The sequence below is a fragment of the Seriola aureovittata genome, chromosome 13, assembly GCF_021018895.1.
Source record: "Seriola aureovittata isolate HTS-2021-v1 ecotype China chromosome 13, ASM2101889v1, whole genome shotgun sequence".
Taxonomy (NCBI): domain Eukaryota; kingdom Metazoa; phylum Chordata; class Actinopteri; order Carangiformes; family Carangidae; genus Seriola; species Seriola aureovittata.
This window is the reverse complement of record NC_079376.1, coordinates 17,657,927-17,684,100: the sequence shown is the minus strand read 5'-3', so window position 1 is coordinate 17,684,100 and position 26,174 is coordinate 17,657,927. Positions and strand designations below refer to the sequence as shown.

The 26,174-nt window shown below is 42.1% G+C and overlaps 1 protein-coding gene across 3 annotated transcripts in view; it reads left to right on the top strand.

Annotated features, from left to right (window-relative positions):
- col12a1a (collagen, type XII, alpha 1a) overlaps window positions 1-26,174 on the top strand; it is a 55,490-nt gene continuing 29,316 nt past the window's right edge. For 2 of the 3 annotated variants that reach the window (XM_056392951.1, XM_056392952.1), the window contains exons 1-26: window positions 1-177; window positions 1,618-1,723; window positions 5,715-5,831; window positions 5,934-6,077; window positions 6,747-6,800; window positions 8,051-8,314; window positions 8,519-8,683; window positions 8,933-9,106; window positions 9,242-9,532; window positions 9,663-10,265; window positions 11,072-11,350; window positions 11,439-11,714; window positions 11,828-12,100; window positions 17,118-17,387; window positions 18,914-19,180; window positions 19,424-19,616; window positions 19,728-19,852; window positions 21,482-21,631; window positions 21,714-21,833; window positions 21,924-22,088; window positions 22,195-22,341; window positions 22,927-23,066; window positions 23,851-23,980; window positions 24,384-24,529; window positions 25,079-25,208; window positions 25,351-25,487. In XM_056392951.1, the coding sequence (XP_056248926.1) occupies window positions 1,654-1,723; window positions 5,715-5,831; window positions 5,934-6,077; window positions 6,747-6,800; window positions 8,051-8,314; window positions 8,519-8,683; window positions 8,933-9,106; window positions 9,242-9,532; window positions 9,663-10,265; window positions 11,072-11,350; window positions 11,439-11,714; window positions 11,828-12,100; window positions 17,118-17,387; window positions 18,914-19,180; window positions 19,424-19,616; window positions 19,728-19,852; window positions 21,482-21,631; window positions 21,714-21,833; window positions 21,924-22,088; window positions 22,195-22,341; window positions 22,927-23,066; window positions 23,851-23,980; window positions 24,384-24,529; window positions 25,079-25,208; window positions 25,351-25,487 (4,830 nt within the window). In that variant the 5' untranslated portion in view covers window positions 1-177; window positions 1,618-1,653. The remainder of the gene's footprint in view (window positions 178-1,617; window positions 1,724-5,714; window positions 5,832-5,933; window positions 6,078-6,746; window positions 6,801-8,050; window positions 8,315-8,518; window positions 8,684-8,932; window positions 9,107-9,241; window positions 9,533-9,662; window positions 10,266-11,071; window positions 11,351-11,438; window positions 11,715-11,827; window positions 12,101-17,117; window positions 17,388-18,913; window positions 19,181-19,423; window positions 19,617-19,727; window positions 19,853-21,481; window positions 21,632-21,713; window positions 21,834-21,923; window positions 22,089-22,194; window positions 22,342-22,926; window positions 23,067-23,850; window positions 23,981-24,383; window positions 24,530-25,078; window positions 25,209-25,350; window positions 25,488-26,174) is intronic. The other variant, XM_056392950.1, reaches the window with a different exon arrangement.

Below are 26,174 nucleotides of genomic sequence, written 5' to 3'. Positions count from 1 at the left end.
CACTTGGAAAGAGGCTTTTCCTCCTTGGACATCTGCTGGCGGAGCTTTCAGTAGCCAGAGAGAGGAGAGAGGGGTCCAGCCGCAGCTCCTGACACTTCTCTCTTACTCTGCAGAGGAGGAAGCTTCAAGCAGGCTGCTCTGAACATTGGTCGCTTCATTCTTTAGGGGGTTGAATAGGTGAGTAGACTGACTTTTATTTATTGCAAATTACTTATTTTAACTTTTTAAAAATAGAAATAACAAATTTTCAATTTTACAATATTTGGGAAGGTTTTGACATTTTTGACGCAGTTTTTTTTCTGTATTATCCGTGTTTTTCACATGCATGATTAGGAAATAAACTAGGCTAGATCACTTTAAACAACATTTTTAACAAACTTTTTAGGAAACGACGCCCAGAAACTTCACTGAACTGAACTGAATGAAATTTCATTGACAAGCCATTGGTTTAAAAATACTATCTGAAAATGAAGCCATTGTATCATAAAGTCATTATAGGTTATGGCCATGTAGTGATTCAGTAGCAGTTTATGTGTGATTCAGTCTTTTTGATAAGATCAGATCCTTGTGGCCATGGGGCCAGGAGAGTAATCTCAGCCCCTGAATAGCTGCAGTTTTCTGGCTTGTGCACCAGGAGGGGCGCACAGCCTGTGGTAAAGACTTACAGAAGCTGAGTTCAGACTATGATGTGGGTTTGGGGTTCAGGCAACTTATCCTTTGGTAAAAGGAGTAACCCCCTCACACGAAGATGAAGTATTCTATTTCTGTAACTGCGTTTGACAAAGTCCTAAAGGAATTTATCTTGTTGAAGAGAAGGAGAGGAGTTAGGGAAGCAATTTTAGGATTTAAGGTACAAAATGTGCAATTTTTTTCTTTTTTTTCCCTTTCTTTTTTTTTTTTTTTTTTACAAAAGATGCTGCTATGAAGATGTCTCATTATACATTCAAATACTTAAAAAATATTACCATTATGCAAACTATGATACCACAGTTTTTGGTAACTGTATATGGTCATCCAGACTCCATCCCTGTAGGGCTAAAGAGAACATGAGCTATAGATAAGACTATTCTGTTGTAGTGAGCTGCAAAGTGAACCACCAAAATGATCAAGCTTGCTAGCGAAGCCCTGGATTTCCACATGTTATATAAAAGTCAAACCAGATGAGCATGTGTTAAAATGTTTTTTCAGTCACTCATTACTGAATACCTACAGCAGTTAGTCTATACCTCAGGGTGTGGGCGTCAGCTGGAGGCAGCAAGGTGTGGCACTTGTTGTGTAAGCGAGTCTAGATGGAGCATGTAGTTTTTGTTATCATGACGGAAAGCAGTGTAATAATAATAAGAGCTATCAATCTGGATTCCATATAAAAAAAATTAAAAAAACATAATTCAGGGTGGGATTCGGCTCGACTGTGCATGTTGCATATTAACACTATGCACTCTTAGTTAAAGGCAAACTGGCCATTCTTCAGCTCATACTCTGTCTAAATCTGAGTATCAGGGCGCAGCAGTAAATCAGACTTAAATATGTTCCCTTGATGTAGTGCCTAGTTGCACCACACTGACAAAATGAGCTGCAGATCTGCAGCTTAAACTCATTTTATTTCTTTGTCCTCAGACTGATTGATGCGCTGCTGACCCTCTAAGACCAAAGATGAAGATAGGGCTGTCACTGGCCGCGGCTGCCTTCCTTGCAGCCTTGTTATCCTCCGTAGATGCTCAAGGTAAATGAAACCGCCTGGCCTCAGTCCACTCACTTACACTATATCACTCTGTCTCTTTATCTCTTTATCCTTCTCTTCTTTCACCTATGATCTTCCCTGGTTGTTTATGCTACAATAATTAGTCTTTTATTTTAATGCCAGAGTCATCACATGGAAACTCTGAACTATTTGTATTGATAAACTGAATAAAGTTATTCTCATTTCATGTGTATGCTATTTGACTATGTGAATATCGGACATGTGACTGATTGTTTTATTATTGTCATGCTTTCATCCCTCATTTGCAGCGTGTATTGTCAGATTTATCTGTCATGACTCATTACAGAACCACTTTACTTGTATTTAGGCTGTAATTGAGATAGTTTAAACCACCACTTGAAGGACAATTTTCTCATTCAAATTTGGCACATATAAAATACCAAGCACTCTAAAGCACTCTTATTTCATGTCCAATTTTTAACTGAATGCATTAAACAGCAGGACACACACTAAGAGTAGAACAAAACTCATTTCATGGCTAAATGTTTCCTCTGAAATGTTTTAGCAGGCCTGTAGCTCTTTCGTTTTTTTTTGTTTATCTCTGCACTTTGACTAAAGCAAAGGTTGCAAGATTGAGAATCCTTGGTAATTAGGCACTGAAATGCTGCTAGATCACATATGAGGTTGTAGCAGGATCTTGTAAACCTGTCTAAATCTCACTGCAATGGTTTTAGAGTGGTTGCAGCAGTAAGCTTTTTTTAGAGTACATTAACAGTACAATAGTTAAAGTGATTTAAATCATCATTAAAAATGTATAAAACATAGCATAATTTTTTTTATTGTCAGTATCAAAAGTTTTTAGTGTCACATTATGGAGCCAGTACTGTAGTTTTGTTGTTAGAAAGTTTAATAAATGGAAACATGCGAGTGGTTAAAAATGATCTTTAAGAGCCATACGTGAATAACTTTGTTAATCTCCAACTCTGATTTGCGCTTATATATGACTGTTTCAGTAGTAATTAAATACTTGTTGCTGTATGTGTCACAAAGGCCGACAACAGTCTGTTAACAACATGTCAGTAGGTTTGACAGAATATGACTCAAAGTAATTTCATATGCAAACATTTCAGTCCAAATAATGGGAAATATGGAAATATGGTATGGAAACCTTCAGATTTTTTCCTTTGAAAGCTCTCTGGCGTGGTGAGAGGAGTCGAACGTCTATTCTCACATATCTCCACTAACGGAATGGAAAGATGAAATACGAGAATAGCAAATTAATCCTCAGACAGCACAAAGACAAAGAGCCTTTCTCGGGCTTCTTTGCGGGCATTCACAAAAACGCTGAGTTGCAATACATATGGAAAGTTAATATGCAGTAATGTTTAATGTCAGCACATGTTGTGGAATTACTTTGGCATCTGTCCTGCCTCTCTGGGAGAGTCGGTGTTCTTTCCTCCCCTTCTTGGTCTCTCCTCTTGGCAGCAGCTCAGGCCAGGATAGCTGGCTGGCTGGCTGAACACAGAGGTTACTAACAGAACAGTAGCCAGACTCTGGCCCCTGGGAGCCAGGAGTGTCCTTTATTGGGAACTGATGAGACAGACATTCATATAACAATAGCAACCACAAGGTCCAAATAACATACCAGAGCTTGTTATTTTGACAAAACCATCTTTGTTCCTTAACCTCCTAAGACCCGAACTCTTGCATGGCGTGCATTTTTAATTTCTCTTTGCTATTTATTCTGATTGGGACCTGAGAAAAATGATGTCCACATATGAGGACATTAGTTTTACATTTCTATTACTGAGTGGCAGTATAATATCCTCATATGTGGTCACCAGGCCCTTGTTGAGAAAAAGTTAGTATTGTGGTCTAGAGAACCCAAAATGTGAGGTCCACATATGTGGACGCCAGGTCCTAGGAGGTTAAGCATATTTTAAAGCCAGATGGACATATGGTCAAAGAAATTGTAACAAATTGAATTCACATGCTCAAACCATCTTTCCATCAACAAAAGTGGGAGTGGCGGACGCGTCATGCAGGTGAAGACTGGTTTTAAATCTTTTTATTACGAATTTTTCAATCCACCATTCATCGCTTTGCTGCTAACCCATCCCACCACTCATACACACCCTACCCACCCACACACACACACACACACACACACACACACACACACACACACACACACACACACACTCACACACACACACACACACTTCCATACCCCTTACCATTCGGTGTTGGAGATGAGTACTCGCGGAGAAATCAGGGGGAACACGGCCCATCGGGGCTCCTTGAGTTGATATGCCAGGTTGGTGATCCTCCAATCCCAGTGTTTAAGCATTTAGTGGGCTCCTGTTTGTCATCTGCCTGTGCATTCAGTGTGTCCCAAGCTATGGCTTCCTCCTCCAAAGTGTATTTTACAATGATATTCTTGCCTCCCGTGGCACTCTTATTCTACTTTACAGCTATAGCATGCACTCACATGGCAACACTCTTTGCTGACATCTTACAGTCTTCTGCATGGACTGGTACTACTGGTACCACTGTGGATTAATGCACTTGAAGTCAGTGTAAATAACATCATGCTAAACTCATTAATCTCTGTAATGGTCTCACAAAATTAGTTTTATTCTTTTGTTTCTTTTCTACTGTTTTTCAATGATTGATTGTGTCACTCTGAAGCATCTTTGTCTCCAAACACCAATTATCTCTACATTAACCAAACTTCTTGAGCAGAGCTGCATGCACCATATCAAGAGTTTATTTTAATTACTAATAGAGATTACTAATAAGATAAGAAAATTAAAACTAACTACTTACTTGATACAAAAAGGAAATGTAGCACTTTTAGATTCAACTCTTAAAATGCTTTGATGTGAATTTCTTGCATGTAAACGACAAGTACTAAACGTTAACACATCTCCGCTACTGAACATTAGCTCTCAGCTGGTGGCCTCGAAGCTGTAAGAAAGAATATCATTTTAAAATATGTTTGTCGTCTCTGTCTGTGTGGTCCCAACTGTACATGGAAACTACCGTCCAGTCAATCAAAGTTGTTGAACCAAACAACTTTCTCATGTACATGATGCATGACGCTGTGATCGAGTCAGCTCGATGTAAAGGCGCGTGGTCTTGTCACACTGTTTATGTTTTCCTGTATTTATTTCAGTGTACACACTTCCTCTGTTGCAGTACATCTGAACATTCTTTTGAGTGTCTCGAGTAATCTTGTTCTCTCATGCCTTCTTATGCATTATGCTGCCAATGAAAAAGTACACAAGAGTCTCCGGCGACGAATTGTGTATTCTTTTTAAAAGGTTTGCAATGGATGTGTGCCACTCACTTGTGTAAAGAGTCTTAACCAAATAAACAACAAACCACTTCTTGTCTTTGAAATATGTTTATATACAACGTATATATAACATATGGTGTTCAATTTTGTCAAGAGTTACTTCAACAACATATGGCAACCTTGATTCCATTGTATAATCAGTAACTTGAGAATGAAGTCACTGTTGTATTTTTGTAATGCTGAGATCAACTCCATCATAAAAGCAGTTTAGTATGTGGTCGAGGCATGCGTTGTAATGACTGCACTCAGCATGCGTTGGATGGTTCACTCAGTGTTTGCACTTTGGTAGCGTTTGTGTGGAGTCGTGCACATGTTGGCATACACACACACACGTGTATGCCAGTGCTTGAGTTGCTGGCCATCTTGGTCGGGCAACTCAAACAAATGTCATTTTGCTCCAAAATGGCTTCTCACACTTTTTCAATGTTGTCGTGTTCTTTTACTCGTCACCCTCACAAATGGACGTCAGTGCTATATGTGTCTGTCCCCAACAACGAACGAGTCCGCTTCAGTCATGAAGTGTTTGTCGTTGGGATCAGTGTGAATGCTTGATTAAAAATGTCTTCGTTTGATTTGATCACAAATACAACCATCTTTATACACACATTGGTGTTTGTTGGGATTTAATGCTGTTTCATCTCTTATTTGCAGTGGAACCTCCCTCAGACTTGAAATTTAAAATTCTAAATGAGAACACAGTGGATATGTCATGGGCAAGGCCCTCAGCAAGGATAGATGGCTTCAGAATACAAGTTGTGTCAGATGCAGGTCAGTATGGAGTCAGCGCCTGTGTCAGTGATAAGAACCTGCCAGTGTTTACACACACACAGCACCCCAACAGGTGATTTACTGCTTGATTTCCTCTCCTAGATGAACCGGTTAGAGACTTTACCCTTGATGCCTACACCACTACGACCTCAATCAGTAACCTGACCCCTGACTTGGACTACTCAGTGTCCATAAACTCCTATTATGGGTCAGAGGAGAGCATTCCCATCTTTGGGCAACTAACCAGTAAGTACACAGGGTCATATGGGGTTGATATAGATTGTTTGGTCTTTTTTTCACATAACACACAAGCACCTTTGAAGTCAATAAAATAGCCTATTTTTGTATCTAGAGTTTGCTAGAGATTAGTGTAACGTCTGCTGGTTGTGAACTTTATAATTTAAATAATTAAAAAAATTCTTTATAATGATATAGTATTGCTAGTGTGTAAAGGCATGAGGTACTGTTGTATCCAGAAGGTCAGTAAAGGTCAATGAACATTTCTGTTGTCTTCTCATTCATTATACATTCTGATGTTCATTAGTGTGACATCAAGATCACTAATACCAAACATTATCTCCTCTCACAATATATGGAGTACACTTGAATTGTATAATATGATGTGCTTCTAAAAGTGATATTCTCCCGTTAATAAGAGTACAGCTTATTCCGCATTTTCATCTAGCCACATGAGACACATAAAAGTAGGGAGGAATCACATCTGTTTACTAAATCTTGAATTGCTCCCTGTTTATAGCTAACGCAGCATAGAAGATATGTGTTTGTGTGCATGTGGTTTTGATCCTCTCGACCAGCTTTTACGAAGTGTTAATTTGGCTTTTTCCGCTGTGAAAAAAGCCCACAGTGATACAGCAATGTGCGGCCCTAACTCACCAAGTGTTTCCTGTGTTTCAGTTCAGTCCAGTAACACCAGTGGACGAGTCAGGAGGCCACAGTCAGATGCAATCAGTGAGTATGTTTACGGTAGTGTCAACCAAAATCTGAACAAGGCTGACTTTCCAATTTTTTTTTTAATGAATTTTTTCCCCTCATGACTGTCATCACAGTGTTTTTCTCTCATGGAATAATCTGGTCAGGCGTACATTTTACCCTCTGTCAGGGTTGTCACAGGGTAAGCAGAAGGAGTTCTGACAGTGACCGGGAAGGCGCACATTGGCTCTTTTAATTGAAACCAGTCAGCACATCAAAAAAAAGGAGACAGGGCTTCTGTTATGCGTCATGGAGAGGAGGGGAGCAGGAGGGGGTTGTCAAGCAATGACCTATTCATTGTGCAACCTAGAGGCTAGTGCTGTCCCTTGAGCTGTCAAAATATGTGGCACAGTTATTAATCAGATTTCTCCCTTTCCAAACGTCATGAGACCTGGTCTATGGTCACTGACAGGAGGACATGCTCACATGTCATGCCCCCCTCCTCCTCCCAACCTGATGACTGGAAACTGTACCCACACTTCCAGATTCTCCTAAACCCTTACTCATGGTTAAGCACTCAGAAAGCCCTTCACGGCCACAAAAATTATTTGACTAAACCTCTACTTTCATGCCATTATTTTCAACATTAGGTCAGGGAATTTTGAGGAAGAAAGATGGGCCTTTTAAAAATGAGGCTTATGAGATGTGAGGAACAGAATTTAGAGTCAATGAGACCTAGGGGAACGAAGATTAAAGTCCATCCACATAAGCCTTGCCAATTATTTCAATAAAGTCATCCTGTATGTTCCAGAGAATTTCTTATGATTTAATGCTCCGTAGGATTTGAAAGTATAAAAGTGAACATTGCTGGTGGAACCTCTGCTGAATGTTTAGTCTATAAAGTTACATTTTTAACTCTGTCTACTGGAATGGCTATACCAGTCCTCTGCTTGGCACTGGTTGATATTTCCTTTGATGTCAGAATGCATTTCTCTGAGTTATCCAACTAACTGTCAAGGGTTTGATTTTATTTAGACGGACAGAAGAAGAAATGGGCCAGTTTGAAAATATTGTTCCAAGACCAAGCTTTTGCGGCCATACCTTAATTGGCACATTTTTGGCTTACCACTTGAGACATAAAGGATGTGCTTTTAGTTTTTACACAAATCATTAACCACAAATGCCAAACTCTTCCCAATCTGGATCAGTCAAATTGTGTTACATAATTTCCGAATGCTTCTATTCCAGACTGACTTTCTTATTTCTCCAATATCAATATCTGTCTCCAGAGTGCTCGGTCAGTGCAATAGCAGATTTGGTTTTTCTGGTGGACGGCTCATGGAGCGTGGGCAGAGAAAACTTTAAGCACATCCGCAGTTTCATCGCAGCCCTGGCAGGGGCCTTCGACATTGGCGAGGACAAGACACGGGTGGCCGTGGTTCAGTACAGCACAGATACCCGCACAGAGTTCCCTCTCACCCGTTACACCAGAAGAGGAGACCTGCTCCAAGCCATCAACTCCCTGCCATACAAGGGAGGAAATACTATGACAGGTAAGGTGCTCATTAGCAGAAAGGTAGAATTTAATAGATTTGTACGCTTCTGCAAGAGAGCCAATATGGGTTTGTATGGTTGTTAGTGATTTTATTAATAGTTTTTATGTGAAAAATCATTTATATGTGATCATAAATGATGTGACCTTATGCATGCAAGAGAAGTATTCAAAAATACACATGTAGATACATTTCTGTCTCAAGGTGATGCCATAGATTACCTGCTGAGAAACATCTTCACGGAGGAAGCTGGATCCCGAAAAGGTTTTCCAAAGGTAGCCATGATCATCACTGATGGAAAATCCCAGGACCCAGTGGAGGAGTATGCTAAAAGACTTAGGAACATTGGAGTGGAAATATTTGTCCTAGGTATGGTTTGTTATTCAGTGTTTCGTTGAATTGCGCTCTACCATGTGAAAGTCTGTCTGTTCTTGGAAGCCATTAGATTTTCCACTGATTGTTCTTTGTGAGATATTTGACTTGGTAAAAGTCAGGTACTGCTGTTTTTTTCTGACCCACACAATACTCTAAAACCGTCAACAGTCTTCCACATCTGTAATGCAGACTGTGAGATAAAACATGAGTTAACATTGTTGTACCTCACATTTTCCCACTTAGGTATCAAAGGAGCAGATGAGGATGAGCTAAGGGAAATTGCCTCCTCACCTCATCACAAACATGTGTACAATGTTCCCAACTTTGACCTGATCCAAGAGGTACAGAAAAAGATCATCACAGAGGTGTGCTCCGGTGTTGATGACCAGCTCAGCTCTCTGGTCAGCGGAGAAGAAAGTGAGTCAATTGATCTTTATTAAATGTGGTACAATATAGTTTTGACATGAAATGCCCCTTAGCTTAGCATTTTTAAGATACATCTTAAAAGCCCAGCTCAACATTTTCTCATTTCCTTTGATTTTTTTTCCTCAGTGGTGGAGGCACCATCTAACCTGCAGGTCACTGAAATTGCATCTAAGTCAATGAGAGTGACATGGGATATCTCCATGGATGAAATCACAGGCTACAAGCTCACGCTCATTCCCATGTTACCTGGAATGAAACGCCAAGAGCTATACATTGGACCCACTCAGACATCCATAAATGTCCGTGACCTTTCCCCTGAGACTGAGTATGAGATCAGCTTGTATGCCCTCAAAGGTCTGACTCCCAGTGAACCCATCCAGGCGATGGAGAAGACCCAACCTGTCAAGGTGTCAACAGGTAAGATAAATTGATTGTGTATGACCTGCATCTTTTCTTGACTATTTTCAGGTTAGATTTTACTTAATCACCTTGTTTTCATCAAATTTCATTTCATTAAATTAACCTGTGATTTCTTGTCTTTTTCAAGAGTGCTCTCTGGGAGTGGATGTGCAGGCTGATGTGGTCCTTCTTGTTGATGGTTCGTACAGTATTGGATTACAAAACTTTGCCAAAGTCCGTGCCTTCTTGGAGGTTCTGGTCAATTCCTTTGACATCGGCCCCAGTAAGGTCCAGATAAGCTTGGTCCAGTACAGTCGCGACCCACACACTGAGTTTGCCCTCAACACCCACCATGATATTAATGCTGTTGTCAAAGCTGTGCGCACCTTCCCCTACCGTGGAGGCTCCACTAACACTGGCAAGGCCATGACCTATGTCAGGGAGAAGATCTTTATCAATTCCCGTGGAGCAAGACAGAATGTCCCCCGTGTCATGGTCCTGATCACAGATGGAAAGTCTTCAGACTCTTTTAAGGACGCAGCCACCAACCTGAGGAATATCGATGTGGAGATCTTTGCCGTTGGTGTGAAGGATGCAGTGAGGTCTGAGTTGGAGGCCATTGCTAATCCCCCAGCAGACACTCATGTCTATGAGGTGGAGGACTTTGATGCCTTCCAGAGGATTTCCAAGGAGCTGACTCAGTCCATCTGTCTGAGGATTGAACAGGAGCTACTCAACATCAAAAAGAGAAGTAAGTAGGAGGATAGAATATCATGACATGCTAATTGTTACTTGAAGGGTAGCCGCGTAATATGCCCGTGACTTCTTGGCATCCGTTTTGGACCATTTCCATTTGCTAAGTATGTTAGCATCTTCATGTTGGTCCCTTTATTAGACACTGTAACATCTGACTGTCTGTTGGTGGAAAAGAGCCAGTGAAATCAAGGAAAAGCAAAACACAGCATTATTACACTGTGTAAATTGCTGTCAGACAATGTACAAGCTAAATTTAATCAACTCACTCTACCATAGCCTGCCAATAAACATACCACAGAACCACACAGCTTGTTTCTTGAATGAGCTCTATCACACCATTTGTTATCACTTACATCGACTGGAACAACTGTACTATTTTGACTTGATAATTATGGCTACCCAAGCTCTGAGAGAGAGAGAATAGAGCTGTGGCTGTTCCACACAGTGTAAAAATGACATCACTTCACACACTATGCTTATTGATACTGAAGCCTGTAGTCCCAAAACACACACCAATTAGTGAGTGTACCATTCCGTGCCTGTTTTTTTTTTTTTTAACATTTTTTTAACCTTGTCAGCTGAACAAGGTTACATCAATGCTTTGCTTTTCATTGCTGCTGGTAATTGAAGGTAATTTCCCCGGCCAAGGCAATGGACAGAGAGGAGAAAGGAATTAAACAGAGCTTCATTAGTTCCTTAAACTTAACAGATTTATAGCAAAATATGATCATTAACATGATCAAGGCCCATACACTGCCTTTCAATGACACACTTTCTCAACAAGTAATCTTTGATTTCCAGGTCTGCTTCCACCCAGAGACTTGCAGTTCTCTGAAATTACCTCCAGAAGCTTCCGTACCACATGGACGGCCCCTGCTGCCGCTGTCTTGTCTTACCTGGTGCGTTTCCGCAAGGCTGAAGATGTCACCGGAGACTACATTTCCCTGGCAGTGCCAAAAGATACCACCACAGCTGTTCTGCCCCACCTTTATCCCCTCACTGCTTATGAAGTCAACGTCTTTGCTCAGTACGATAAAGGAGACAGTTTCCCTTTGACCGGTGAAGAGACCACTCTTGAAGGTAAGAGATATTTCCTTGGATTTGACCCAATACAGCTAAAGTAATCAAAATGAGAATACTTAGCATCTGTAAATTCTTTTCTTTTCAGAACAAGGGAGTGTACGAAACTTACGAGTTACAGAGGAGACAACAAACAGTTTTAGGGTGTCATGGCAACCTGCTCCAGGCTCGGTGATCAGGTATCGCCTGTCCTACGTTCCACTGAATGGTGCTGGGGAGACACTGGAGGCACAGACAATTGGAACTGAAACCACCATGGTCCTCCAGGAGCTTTTCCCCATTACCACCTACCGTGTGTCTGTGTCTGCTGAGTATGCTACTGGCCTAGGGAATGAGATGCAGGTCGATGGTACCACTAAGGAAGGTGAGTCAGAAAAGCTACTGGTCATTAGGAAGTAATTTGTTAAGAGCAAGTGGCAAACACTTGTGCGAAACCTGGAATGAATTAGTGTTTGATCCGTTTTTGTTTCCTTTCAGTCCGTGGCTCTCCTCGTGACCTTCGTGTCTTTGACGAGACCATATCTACAATGAAACTGGCATGGCAGGCTGCTCCAGGAAATGTCCTTCAATATCGTATCGCCTTCAAACCTGCTGACGGTGGTGAGAGGAAGGAGATATCGGTCAAAGGAGATAACACCCAGGCTCTGCTGAAGAACTTAAAACCAAGCACTGAATATGAGCTGTTTGTTAGTGCTCGCTATTCCTCCGGTTTGGGTGAACCTCTTCTGGGCACAGGAACCACTTTAGAAGGTAAGGGAGAAAGTCACATTGCTAATGTCTAATTTGAAATCTTTGAAGCATGGTAGGATTATTTCTGTAGCCAATGTGTGACAGAAATGTGAAGCACGCTTTGTGGCTGTGGGCTCAGCAAGTGGGTACTGCTGAATAGACAAATGTATTATTGTGCTCAGCTTCTTTTCCAGAGGAAAGAAACCTCAGAGATTTAGGCATGCACACTTAGGGAAATTTTGTTGTTCATTAGCATTTATAGTTTTTCAAAGTCCTGTGTGGTGTAAAACTGAAATTAGGTCATTTGTCTCTCTAGATGTCCCTTCAATAATGTAGCATCTCGTATTTCTCACAGGCAACTACATCAGATTTAAGGAAGTTGTGCTCTGACTTTGCAAGGTTGGTTGAGTATACGGGCTGTGGTTAGAGGGGAAAAGACAGGAATGTGGCTCTTGATGTAATTTTTTTGGCATGGACTGAGGGTTAGGGTGGCTTTGCCGCCCATGAAGGCAGTGAGGTGGAAATGGGTGGGGGATGCTTGTAAACCTAGAAAACTAATGAAATGGCTTGGAACAGACTTTGACAGCCCTATGCTTGCCTGGTAATAGCTTTACATCTCAGCCTGTCAGGGATGTATGATTTATTGTTTTACAGTGGTTTATAAGACATATGGGGAATATTTTATAACGAATTTCAGATACTGTATTACTCCACCTGCACTTTACCTGTCAGTTTAGCTCATCTGACAAAGGTCACTACCACATTTTAGTTACTGGTAAGCTGGATGCAATCTGTGGTTGAGCATTTTTGTATATATAGAGGACAGTTTATAGACAACAAAGGGGGCACATAGTGGGGGGGGGGGGGTGGAGGTTTCGGGGGTGGGAGGTCCTCTTTTGATTTCTCACAGAGTGGGAGGAGGAATTGTTGTAGTGTCACACCACAGGAAAGGAAGTCAAAGAGATCTGTTTTGAGAGAAGGAGGGAGGTCTTAGCTATGGGAGGGCAAAACAACAACCAAGGTCCTGTATCCCACAGAGGGGAATGTCTCTGGTTTTTAGTCAGCTCCACTTGTGGCTGCAAAACTAGTAAACTATGCATGAAATCAGAAGACTTCACCAGGTTGGACATTAAATTATAATGGTGGAGTTTGCCCCAATATGCTGTACTGGATATAATGGTTTATAGTTGGACTATCCATTAAAATGGGGATCATTTGCTTGGTTTAAAGATGATGATTGTTGTCTGATAAAGCACATTGTTGTTGTGCTTAAACTATCAATGAAAAGACAGAGAGGACAAACTAGGCATTGTTTTATTTATTTATTTATTTTTGGTGTCTAAAAATTCAGAAAGTCACTGTTTTTCAACCTTTTGATGAAAACAAGATGAAAACAGCACAGTCACAGTCTTTAATTGTGTCCATGTTTAGCTCAACCTGAAGTGAACTCCTCTCTGAAAACAGTTTGAACACACAGACACATCCAAGCTATTTTATTCATCACAATAGCAAGAGTGGAGCTCTTGTTCATTAATGTTGCTTCCTTACACTCCTGGCAGTGGTGAGGTTCTCAGTGCCCGGTGTGTTCTTATTCAACAGGAATATTTATTGCAGACCACATGGACCTGTCAGTAGGTTGCATAAGAGGACTTTGGCTCAGAAGGTGTTCTTTAGAAAAATGAACAAACCTTCAATTTTGAATTCACAACTAGAATAGTGGATCTTTGTTTACGTTTTGGAGACTGCAAGAATTTGAAAGAAAGGGTTTTTCTTTGCTGTGTTTTCCTCTTTTTTTTCTCTGTTCCCACATTGAGCAAAGGGCTTGGTTTTGATTATAGAATTAGTTTCCACTGGTCAAATCTGTGCTGTCATCAGCCACACACCCCCACAGGAAAAAGACCCATGACAAAGCACTTTGTTTAGCCAGTGCTATTAAGCTGTCATGACGTCAGCATACTTCAACACTGATCTCATTGTCTTGAGTGCCACTCATTTTGAGTGACCCTCTCTGTGAAGTCCATGTAGGCGAGAACTGGAAGAGAGTGGCTCGCACAAAGACATCCCTTGTGGCTAACAGTGGATGGTAGCCAATACAGGAGCCTTGAGTAGGACAGAATTATAACATCCTGAAATGACTCAGAAGGAGGACAGAGAAGGTGTCAAAGGGAATGCTTGGATGAATATCCCAACTGTGGATATTATACACAAATATGGCAAAATTATTTACTTAAGAACAGGGAGTTTTATTGTACATGTGGAAGATGTTACCTAAGAGGAGCTTGAAAGCTGTGTGAGTTGTCTGTCTGTTCTGAAGAACTGTCTGTTCATCTTCCTCCAGGGTGGGGCAAAGGACAGGCAGAGGCAGAGAGAGGGCGAGGACGAGTAGAGAAATGAATACTTTAAAATGTGAAGCAGGACGCCTCAGGGTGACCTGGTGTCTAAAAAACTCAGTCCATAAGGCCATATGATCAACCCCTGAAGGAGCCATCTCTGAAGTAACCAATTACTAATTACTTACATGGCACCGCAAATGTTTTGCCATGTGCCAGAGGGACTTAGATTCTTTTTACTATCTTTAACTCACAGAGCAGCACAACAGCAGGTGAAACTGTGGCATCTTGGTTTGATTTCCTCTTAAACCAATGCCTTTGGGAACTTTTAGGCAGTGCCAGGCTCTTTCAGTGGTTCTGCCAGACTGTTTTTCTCCACCGCTCTGAAGGTCCTTTGAGGTAAAAGGCCAGAGACGGACAAACCTTGGCGCACAGACACTGAAGGCTTCATCTTTGTGGCTCAGACATACAGTATGTCTTAGTCAACCAAAAGCAGTACAGTGAGGGAACTTTGAAGTGGGGGTGCCAGCGCTGAGATGGCAGTTTGAGGGAGCTATGTATTTCCTGCGGTGATTTTGGAGAAATTTCCAGAATGAGCCTGAGTAAGAGTAAAACACAGCTAAGCTGAGTCTTTTAACTCAGTGTCTGTGATCCAAATAACTACTATCCAAAACAAAGGTTGTGCATAAAGACACTGAGTAAATCAATCCATGTAAAACAGTGCTGATAGACTCTTTCTGTGCATTTTCCATGCCTGCTGGCATTGATGGGTTTTTTTTCCACAAGTGCAGTCATTTATATTTTCAAGCTTTAGACATCTTTGGCTGCAGATGTGAAGGTTATGTCAGCACATGCCCCTGCAGCAAATCTCTCTAGATGATTTTCACTTGTGTCATATGTGGTTTTCTAGAGACATGGGTGAGGCTTTAATGTGAATGTATGATCTGGTCTTGTTCAGGTCTTAATTTGAGAGTAGCCTTCTCCTTGAAGGGTGGGAAGCAGTTTTGGGGGTTTGAGAAAAATACTAAGATAAGGAGATGCAGATTTTTTTTAATTATTATTATGAAGTTACACGTGTGTGCTTGTATACACATCTCTGTTATATATATAAATACAACTGTAATTCCCTGCAGCCATGTAGTTACATATAAACATACTGTTATGTAACCAATATAAATTTAAAAACTGACAATTAATATATTGACAGATTGTAAATTCACATATTTCATCAGACCAAAACCTTTGCTAGGTCTGTGGACCATGTGTTTCGTGTATGTGTGCTTTGCTTCTTGGAGCGGCTCCTTCTCTTTAGCTTGTCTGCAAGTATTGATGAAAAGCGAGCCACTGTCTGCAGAACTCATTTCCTTCTGATTCTTTTGCCCTTGGTTCACACACAGCTGTAAAAGTCAGTCAAGTTCTTCCTTTTCTGCTTGCAAAGATTACCCTTTTGATGGAATGATCTGGGTATTTATTAGTGGTCCTTACTGTTTTCATGGTCCACGGTCAAAATCCGGAGCTCTCCATTAATTTGTGGTCGCGGCCATTACTCTTCATATCTTTGCTCTCAAAGTGCAGCTCGCTGTGCTCTCGACATGGCTGCTGCAGTTAATCCTGTTCAGATCGGCATCCAATTCATCTGTAATGCATTGATGCTGAGAGGGACTCGCAGGCTGACAGCCTTTTGTGCTCTACGCTGTCTTTAGATTTCCTAATGATTATGCATTGGACTTGTAGTTTTGTGTTGCGTCTCATTCTTTGCAATGGTTTTTTTTTATTTTTTTATTACAAATCATTTGGTGAGGTTTGATGAATAAGGTTTAAGAGAGACCACCCAGCATCTCTGCACTGCCTGCGATTATATTCTCATTAGGTGCTGGCATGTAGTGGGTTAGGGGCTTGAGTGAGGATTATGATTCCAGAGGTTGTGTGGGAGGCTATGCATGGCGGCCTATCCTCCTGTGGTGGATACATCTCCTCTATATGGCAGCCAGGCCGAGAGTGTTGAGAGTCCATCTCAACATGGGCATCCCTCTCAGCCAAGTGTGTGTTGGCTGCTCATCACGAAAACACCACCACAAAATTCCCTCCACTCTGTTTCTGCGCCTGCCTCCTTTAATGATGGTCTCTCAGGAAAAGAGAGTGAAGGAGAGAAAAGGGGGGAGCGCAACATCTGCAATTGTAGCAAACACACTTTTGTGGATCTGGTTTCCTCTGTTTCGATGGAAAATTAAAGCGTTGCCGGGAGAGGCACTGAGGATATGTGATTTGTGATTAGTTTTGCAGAGATTTTTCCAGCAGTCTCTGATTAAGAAGGGAGAAAATCAGGTTGTTCAAACAGATCCTGAGGGGTTAAAGCGGAGACAGATGAGTGATTGTTGGTGGTGTATCGCGGGGTTGTTCGTTTTGTCCATTTCGTGTCTCGCTCACTTCCTCAAACCTCCATATATCTGCATTAAAAATCAACACCACCTGGACAAAGCCATCGCTGGGCTGGAGTGAGCTGAAGCATTTTAACGCCACCGTCTTAGTTCAGTTAATATTCATCGGAGCAAATCAAAACAAAGAAAATCCTGAGCAATTTGTATGAGTAAACAAAAGTAAACCTGTGGCACTACTTGCTTTTCTATTTCCATATCCATTATGCAAAGGCAGATGTAATACTCCAACCTCTGTTACTAATGTTTTTTTTCCTTTCCATCTATCCACAGAGCTTGGTTCACCCAGAGACTTGGTGACCAGGGACGTCACTGACACCAGTTTCGCTGTGTCTTGGACCGCAGCCCCTGGTAATGTTCGTCAGTACCGGATCAGGTGGAAGTCTCTGTTCACTGAAGAGGCTGGGGAAAAGACAATAACAGGAGACACCACTGCCACAGTTCTGGATGGTCTCACCCCAGAGACACGCTATCAGGTCTCTGTGTTTGCTGGCTACGGCCATGGAGAGGGCCAGCCACTGGTCGGAGAGGAAACCACAGATAGTAAGTTACTCTAGCTGCTTTAACTCCCCCAAATCCTCCATTTACTCTATATATTCTTTACTTTTCTTATTTTTTTTTTGCTACAGCCCTTATTTCTCTCTCTTTCTTTGTCTCTTTTTGAAGCTCCACCACTCCTGTTTCTCTCCGCTGCGCTATATTTTTTATGAGTTTCTGGATGTCTCGGTTTGAGGTTACCTAGAAAGTGTGAAATTGGGATTTAACTCTGCCATCATAAAAGCCATTAAAGCTCTATGACCACAATGGGACAGCTAAACTGTTTTTTCATGTGGAACTGTCACGATGATCGTTTTAAAAGCCAAGAATGCAGCTCTAAACTTTCATGTCATAAACACTTCGTTTGCCTTAAAGTTTCATTTGCCTCTTAAGTTACGGAAGATGATCACTGAAAAATCTGGGGCAGTGACGCAGGCTAAAATATTATCCACCAAATAAAGTTTAGCTGCAAGCGCCATTTCTGGGTTTTATGTAGAAATGGGGATCTGTCAGCGACACTTCTTCTGTTCTGTTCTTCTGTGGAGCCATGAAATAACGTCATAACTGTTGGCATTCGCCTGAGACATCAAGACTATTGAGACTTTGCGTGCACATCTTTAAGACTGTGCACGTGTGTTATATGGACGTACGAGGTGATGTAATGGCCAGCGCACCTGGACCCTGTTTTCATGGGAGATGCAGGACTGATATAACAATGGCCTCTCCCTTGTTAGACTACACTCATGCTTGGATGAGAAAAAGTACATTGAGCGGAAACTCATTTGGGAGGGAATTTGTCCATCAGTTTAGTGAAATGGTCAAGGAAGAAAAAAATTCCAAGTCGTGAGAGGTGGCATGCACAGCAAACCACGAGATGGCTTTGTAGACTTAGATGTTCACTCTGCTTTTCCCTTCCCTCACTTAGCACCCACTATCTGTTGCTCTCTATTCTTGCGCTCTACACAAATCACAGGTCTCTGTGGGCTGAGCCACACACGGCAAACTTGGATGTCCTGCGTTTTTCCGTTAATAAAAGTGAGCGTTCTGAATATTTTCCTCAGCTCGTTTCGAGGCCTCTGACAATTCACACTTGCCCTTCCTGTTCTAAAAAAATAAGAACACTCTATGGACACACAATGGAAAAATGAAAACTATGGGTTTGCTCAAATTCTAAGCCTGGCTCCCAAACCCACCAACTAAACACAATCAATCATGTAAATCTGGGCCTGTTCAATGTATACTTCTGAAAATCAGAAATATTCGGGTGGTTTTGTATTCACACGCATGTGGAAACTGAACAGATATCCAGATGAAAGACTGTGAGGTAGCCAAGCATGTTACTGTTTAGTTTACTTACCAGCAGGAAAGCCACGCTGCTTATATTTCCGAAGGTATGTTGGAAACATAGGCGGTTAAGCACACATTTAGTACAGATTCCCATCTGAACAAGGCCCAAAGTCTACATTTTCTCAGACCATCCATTCATCATTCCTCCTCCTTATACCTTTGTTCCTTTTTTTTCTTCCTCGCAGTTTCAGCTGCCGGCAGAGCAATTGTTGTCTCAGAGGAGACAGAGAAGACCATGAAGGTGACATGGAAGGCGGCACCTGGAAATGTGCTGAACTACCGTGTCACATACAAACCCCAGGCTGGAGGGCGCCAGCTAGCAGCCAAGGTGCCCGGTGGCACGACTACCACTGTGCTGAGACGCCTTACTCCCCTCACCACCTATGACATCACCGTCCTGCCAGTGTACCGTTCCGGAGAAGGCAAAGCAAGGCAAGGAGTAGGAACAACACGTACGTTACGTCTATCATTCACCACACCACAAATGTTGCTCTGTCTGTTGCCAAGTTTAGGAAAAGTTTGATTGTCATTTACAAACTCAACCACATCCTCATCACAATCATAACCAACTCACACTAAAAGATAATATTGCAGTAAATGTACGTATTTGTTCTTTATCTTCATTAGAAAGCATTTTAACCATGCAGGACTGTCCTGTTTAGTCAATCTACACTATGCTTGTCTCCTCTCTCCAGTGTCGCCTTTCAAAGGTCCTAGGAACCTCCAAACTTCAGAGCCTACCAAGACCAGCTTCCGTGTTACCTGGGACCATGCTCCTGGTGATGTTAGGGGCTACAAAGTCACTTTCCACCCTGTAGGGGATGATATTGACCTGGGGGAACTTCAGGTTGGCCCCTATGACAATACTGTGGTGCTGGAGGAGCTCAGGTGTGTCTTCGGGCTGATTTCTCATTTTCATTTTCAGCTTTGAACAATATTCCCCAGTAGATTATGTACAAACTGAAAATCATTGTTTTGTTTTGTTTTTTTGTTCTGCAGAGCTGGTACCAAATACAATGTGAATGTGTTTGGTATGTTTGATGGAGGAGAGAGTATGCCATTGGCTGGAGAGGAGAAAACCACTCTCATCGACATACCTGAGCCTTCTCTTGTTACGCCATCAGGTAAAATGATAAAACCTACAGTTCTATGATGAAAATATACTATATCATCAAAGGAATAACAGAGAAAACATGTTGTATGCTAAAACTGACTAAAACACGAACAACCAAAATGGTTTTAGTCAGTCTATTACTATGCCTGTCATCACCTTAAAGCAGTATCTCCAGTATGTTATGTCTCTGGGCAGCAACAGTCAAACACTGGAGGAAAATACACCCAAAACCCATGCCCAATAAAAGCTGAAGAGTTTCTCTAAATACCTTTCCTCAAAGCTAATTGTCTCATGAAATAACAGATGTAATGGCAATTCCATCTGTCTGCCCTTTTCTTTCTTCATTGTGTCACTTTGGGCTTCCGCTTTTTATTTCCAGTCCAAGTACAGCCAGGCTAGACTCAAGCCATACGCGTATAATCTGTTTGCAGTTATAAAACATTTTACTACCTTTTGAGTCACAGCGAGCGAGGCAGGCAGTAAGTGTGAGAAGAGGAAAATTGTTGTGTTTGCTGGAAGGAACTGGAAAAGGTCAGCTTGACCGCTCAGCTGCAGGCCCGGTCCTAATAGGGAGGCAGATACACTGACAGCTCCAAGCTCCAAATCCCAGTCTCCCCTGCACCTTCTATTGGCTACAGGTCACTTCTCAGCAAACCTCTGGAGCTCCAAGGGGAAAGAAAGTTGTAGGTGTGGCAAAAATCTGAAGTAACATTCTCCTTGTCCTAATTCATTAAGAGCTATTTTAAAATTACATTAGAATGTACCTTTGTATAATTTTCCATTTTTTCATCTCATCCTAGCCAATTGATAGCCAATGGTCTTATGAAATCTCAGATTCTATTGTTTACATATCTATACCTGTAACAGACCTAACTGTCGGAGATATGTTGGCAGATATGTTTTAGTACCTCTTCACTTTCTCTCTCTCTGTAAGCCTGGCAGCTGGTTGTCTGTCAAAGGGGTTGGGTTTGGGTTTTGTGTGTGTGCAAACCAATCTGTAAATCAAATATATAACCTGTTTTCAGTTGCAGACAGTGGCAGTTAGTGCAACATCTGCCTATCCCCCGTTGCACATCTGCAGCCTCCTTTTAGGTGCCGAGGATCAGATGCGTTCCTTGTCATCACACAACTGTATGGAAAACAGGATGTGAATATTACCTTGCTGCTCAGTACTCTCTCCAGTGGAGACCTTTGATATGCCAAGGGCCCTCAAGGGTGCATTCTCCTGATATGCCCTCTGGGACTGACTCACGGATCCATAAAAGAACAACTGAGAGAAATGCTGCCTCGACATGCCACCAGACAAGAAGATGATAATTATAACACCTGGAAAATCTTTTCTGTTCTCTGATAAAACTTCCCCAGTAAAGGAAGATAGTAGACATAATGCTTTACTGCTTGTTTGTGGAGATGCTTGTGTAGCATTGTGGAAATTGTTTTATTGTCCTTTTCTCAAAATGAAATTTTATGTCATGAACTTTCCTTTCCTTCTTTCCTTTTACTCTCATATTTCTTTGAACACCTACATCATTGTAATTCAGAGCACACCATTTTGGGTACATGACAGTTGAAGTACATCTCATTTGAAACTGTCCCTTTCGTCGAGTTATGACACATGAACTTCTGCCCTCCCTCTCAGATGTGATGTGTAAGACCACTGCGCAGGCTGACATTGTGCTGCTGGTGGACGGCTCATGGAGTATTGGACGTCTCAACTTCAAGACCATTCGTGCCTTCATCGCCCGTATGGTGGGAGTCTTTGACATTGGCCCCGAAAGGGTCCAAATTGGTGGGTCTATCCGTTAACTAATTATTAGTAATAATACAACTATTGACTTTTTGAGTTGGTCTAACAGGTGTGCTGTCTACAGGTCTTGCTCAGTACAGTGGAGACCCCAAGACTGAGTGGCATTTGGACGCTCATAGAACCCGGGACTCACTCCTGGAAGCTGTGGCTAACCTGCCCTACAAAGGCGGAAACACCTTGACTGGTACTAAATTGTCCATTTGTGTTCTCTGATTCCTCATGAATCAGCTTAGGTTGCAATCAGGGTGATAAATGCACATTGTATTCACTGCAGGTCTGGCTTTGAAGTACATCCTCCAGAACAATTTCAAAGAAAATGTTGGGATGCGACCCAACTCTCGGAAGATTGGTGTGTTGGTCACTGACGGCAAATCCCAGGACGACGTCAATATCTTCTCTCAGAGCTTGCGCGATCAGGGCATTGAGCTGTATGCCATCGGTAAGGGGAACTCACTTCTCTGGACTTGCACAGATTGATTGTGTGAAGTAAAACTCCCATATGTATCAAACTACCGATGACTATTGACTCAGTCATTGTTGTTTAGGCGTGAAGAATGCTGACGAGAATGAGTTGAGGTCCATTGCCTCTGATCCGGATGATATTCACATGTACAACGTGGCTGACTTCTCCTTCCTGTTGGACATTGTGGACAATCTTACTGACAACCTCTGTAACAGTGTCAAGGGACCAGGTAAGTGCAAGATAACATTAGAGTATTCAGATCCTTCACTGCTCAAAATGAAGGAAGCAACAAATGATTTGCAAGTCTTCTACTTTACAAATACTAATAATAATTACTGCATTGTCTGAGCCAACTGCTCTGTTCCCAGACATTTGATGGGCAGTATAAACATAGTGTACCCACAGACAGTTACATGTCTGGCCCACCATGGAAAGCAACACTAGAAGCTAAGAACCAGCCAAGCTCTTGAAAATCATTGCAGATATTATTTCCTACTTGGAAAGGAGGAAGGAGAACTGTCTGCTCCTTAATTAAATGAAAAAGCTGGTACTGGGGAACTTGGAGAGGATGCGGTTAGAGTCTCAACACTACTGTGATGTGAACAAGGCAATATCAGGACTTGTTACCAAATAGACATGTTTTTATCTGTTTCCACATTTAGTGATAAGCTATATGCTAAGCTAATTTATGAGAATCTCAAAGGTTGTGTCGTAATTAACTGAATGAATCACATATTCTAGTATGACAATGTATAATCTTCACTGTGATGGCAGCATTTGCAGTTTCTATCTTTCAATGCTTACACCTAAATAGGAGGCGCACTGGATGCTCCCACTGATCTGGTGACATCAGATGTGACTCAGCAATCCTTCAGAGCCACCTGGACTGCTCCTGAAGGCTCAGTGGAGCAATACCGTGTTGAGTACATGACTCTGTCTGGACGCCCACTGCAGGTATATCTGCCAGATTCTCAGTCTTGACTGCCACTAATTCAATCACACAAAAATTAGCAGCGAGTGAAGCGTGTCTCCCTGTGTGGGTATTGAGCGGATGTCGGCTTAATGGTGTCCCGACCCACTGTTTCTGATCCTAATGGGAAACTCCGACTCAAGCTTCTATTTCCAGCCTCCTGTTTGTGTTGGCGTCTGGCTGCGTGGGTGTCTCATTACATTAGGATCTAAGACAGGGCAAGGAAAAAAAAACACACAGCTCTCAGTTTAGAAGATTAGAGAGCAAATAGTGACGTCACGAGTGATAGCTCTACCGGCAAGCAGGGTCTTGGCTTCACAATGTGCGGATTAGATGCATTTTTGGTGTCTGAATCTAATTACGTGTAGGAGATGTTTGTTTTTGTCCAGCAGCTCCCATGGTTTTGTTTAATAGTGAACAAAGTGGAGTGAGGTTTTATTATTGTTTATGGATCTGGAATTGAAGCACATGTTGAGTTTCAGGCCAGTGAATATCTGCCAGGGGGTTTTCTGGTTTAAATTGGAAGGCTTTCCAAAATGCACAAGTCTATCCAGTAAATAGATGGAGCTTTTGATTGTTTTGCTCCTTAATTGATTATCGCTCCCTCAACAAAAATGCCATTGTTTATTTAGAGAAAGAATCTGCAGACACTCAGACTTCATTAAAGATTTGACTCATAAATGAAAGTTTTGTGCCAAAGACATTACAGAGGAATCCTACAGATTACTACTTCAGCTGCAGTCATCTAACTATTGTCTCTGTTATTAGGTGTATGTGGATGGTACTGAGACCACGGTGGTTCTCCAGAAACTCAACCCTCTGACTGAGTACCTGGTCAACGTCTACTCCGTGGTGGGAGAGGAGAGCAGTGAGCCTCTTAAAGGAACCGAGACCACATGTATGTCCTCTCTTTCTGTGTTTATGTCTTACCTCTAGGGTAATATCATTTGATTTAAAAAGATCAAGATCCATGTACGGTGGAATTTGTCTACGGGAATGTAAACTATCTGAACAATAACTGGCTGACTGATCTTTGATCACTGGTCTTAGATGTAACCCTATTATGCTGATACAAACATAGCACAAAGATTTAATAGTGTTATTTAGTATCTATAAAACCACATATAAAAACACACTGATTGTTGAGGTTATTTAGTGTAAATGACGTACAAAATAAGCCAGAGGAAGCTCTCTGAAATCAAAAAAACTCACAAAGAAAATTGTGAATATCTATGTATTCCTGTGAACATATGTGTATGTTTGCTAATTGCTGCCTTTAACGTCATTGCCTGGTTATCCAGTGCCCCTGAGTGCCGTGAGGAGGATGGACATTTATGATGAAAAGACCACCACCATGCGGGTGAGGTGGGAGGAGGCGGTGGGTGCTACGGGCTACATGCTGCTGTACAGCGCCATCAATGCCACTGAGCCGTCCCTGGAGCAGGAGGTAAGAGCCGTTGTGAGAGCATTGAGAACACAGTGTGAGTGAGTGAATGAGTGAGTGTGTGAACGGGGCATGCAGCCAATCAGCTGTGGATAGGACAGATTTGGACAAGGTAAAAAATGAGCACATGATCATGTGTTTACGGGTGGGTGAAAACACACATGCTTGCAGGCATTCATATTCACTGAACACACGTAAACACGTACAACCTACTGTCAGCAGTTTTTTGACAAAATACAGATGTCACACACTGTAATACCATTTTACAAAGCCACCAGTGTTTGCCTCACCATTCAGCAGGCAAGGCAGAAGGGGAAAATACAGAGGAACATTGTTAGTCACAAAGGGGTGGGTGAACCATGAGCTCACTCTGCCAAGGGAACATCATCATTTGTTCATGAGGTGTCAAACCCAGTGGGTCAAAACCGGATTCAGCTGATGCGCCGCAAAAAAAAATTCTCTCAATGTTCTCATCCAAATGTCACTGAGGATTCCCTGTCATCCACTTCCCCTCTGACCTTATGTTGTTTGTTTGGTCTGGTTCCCTTGAAGATCAGAGTGGGAGGAGATACAACTGATGTCCAGCTGGCCAGGCTGCACCCCAACACGGCCTACACACTGTCCCTTTTCGCTCTGCATGGAGAATCAGCAAGTGAACCACTGACCAAGCAGGGAGTCACGTGTATGTAGTCACTGAATCATAAATTAATTTCATTAATGTAGCATGTATTTAAGGAAGCTGACATGACTTAATGTTTATTGTTGATATGTGTTGTACTGGGGCCACTGTGAAATCATTCATTGACCTTCTGTTCCTCGTTCAGTGCCCCTACCACCTGCGGGCGAACTGAGGGTTCGTGATGTCACCCACAGCACCATGATGCTTAACTGGGATGCTGCTCCTGGTGCTGTTCGCAAGTACCTTGTCACCTATAAGCCTGAGGAGGGAGAGGCTAAAGAGGTGAGTTTAGTTACAGTCCTGTGCTTTTTGTATATGCTTTATATATATGTGTGAACAGGATGTTAACAGCCCATGTTTTCACCAGTTCTGTTCTTCTTGCTCTTTCCTACATAACGTACATTGAGATTGTTGTCTGTTCGAGACATTAGGTTTGATGGTGATGAATTTATATAGATATTTTCTGACTGATCCTTCAAAGTACTGGCTTAGACCACATAATGGAGACTGCAGCTGGTTGGGTGGACATCAGGGAATGTTCTGGAGTCCAGTGAAAAGATTATGAAACTATCAGAACATGGTTTTGTGGGGGTTAAAGGGCGGTTATGGTGGCAGGGATTGGATGAATACTATACACTTGCATGTCCCCTTTTGGGAGTTCTTGGGCTTCAGCAGCGAACTCTGTGGTCTGCCATTTGCTATTTCCTCAGCCGTAAATCAGGTGGAGGTGATCCTCAAAGCTCCTTTGGTGGAAACACACATGTGAAAGTGACTCATGGGCTTAGGATGTGATTGTCAGAGGTGGGAAGGAAGGGCCTATTGCCCAGAAAGTAGCAGAATGTCATGTCTGACCTTATTTTTATGTGAGGGAGACCAGTAAGTGACAGTATACCACTCAGAAAACAGATTGCAGGACATATTCCCTCCAGGTGAAGCCTTTTGCAGGGTTTTATGGTCCCAAGAGACAAA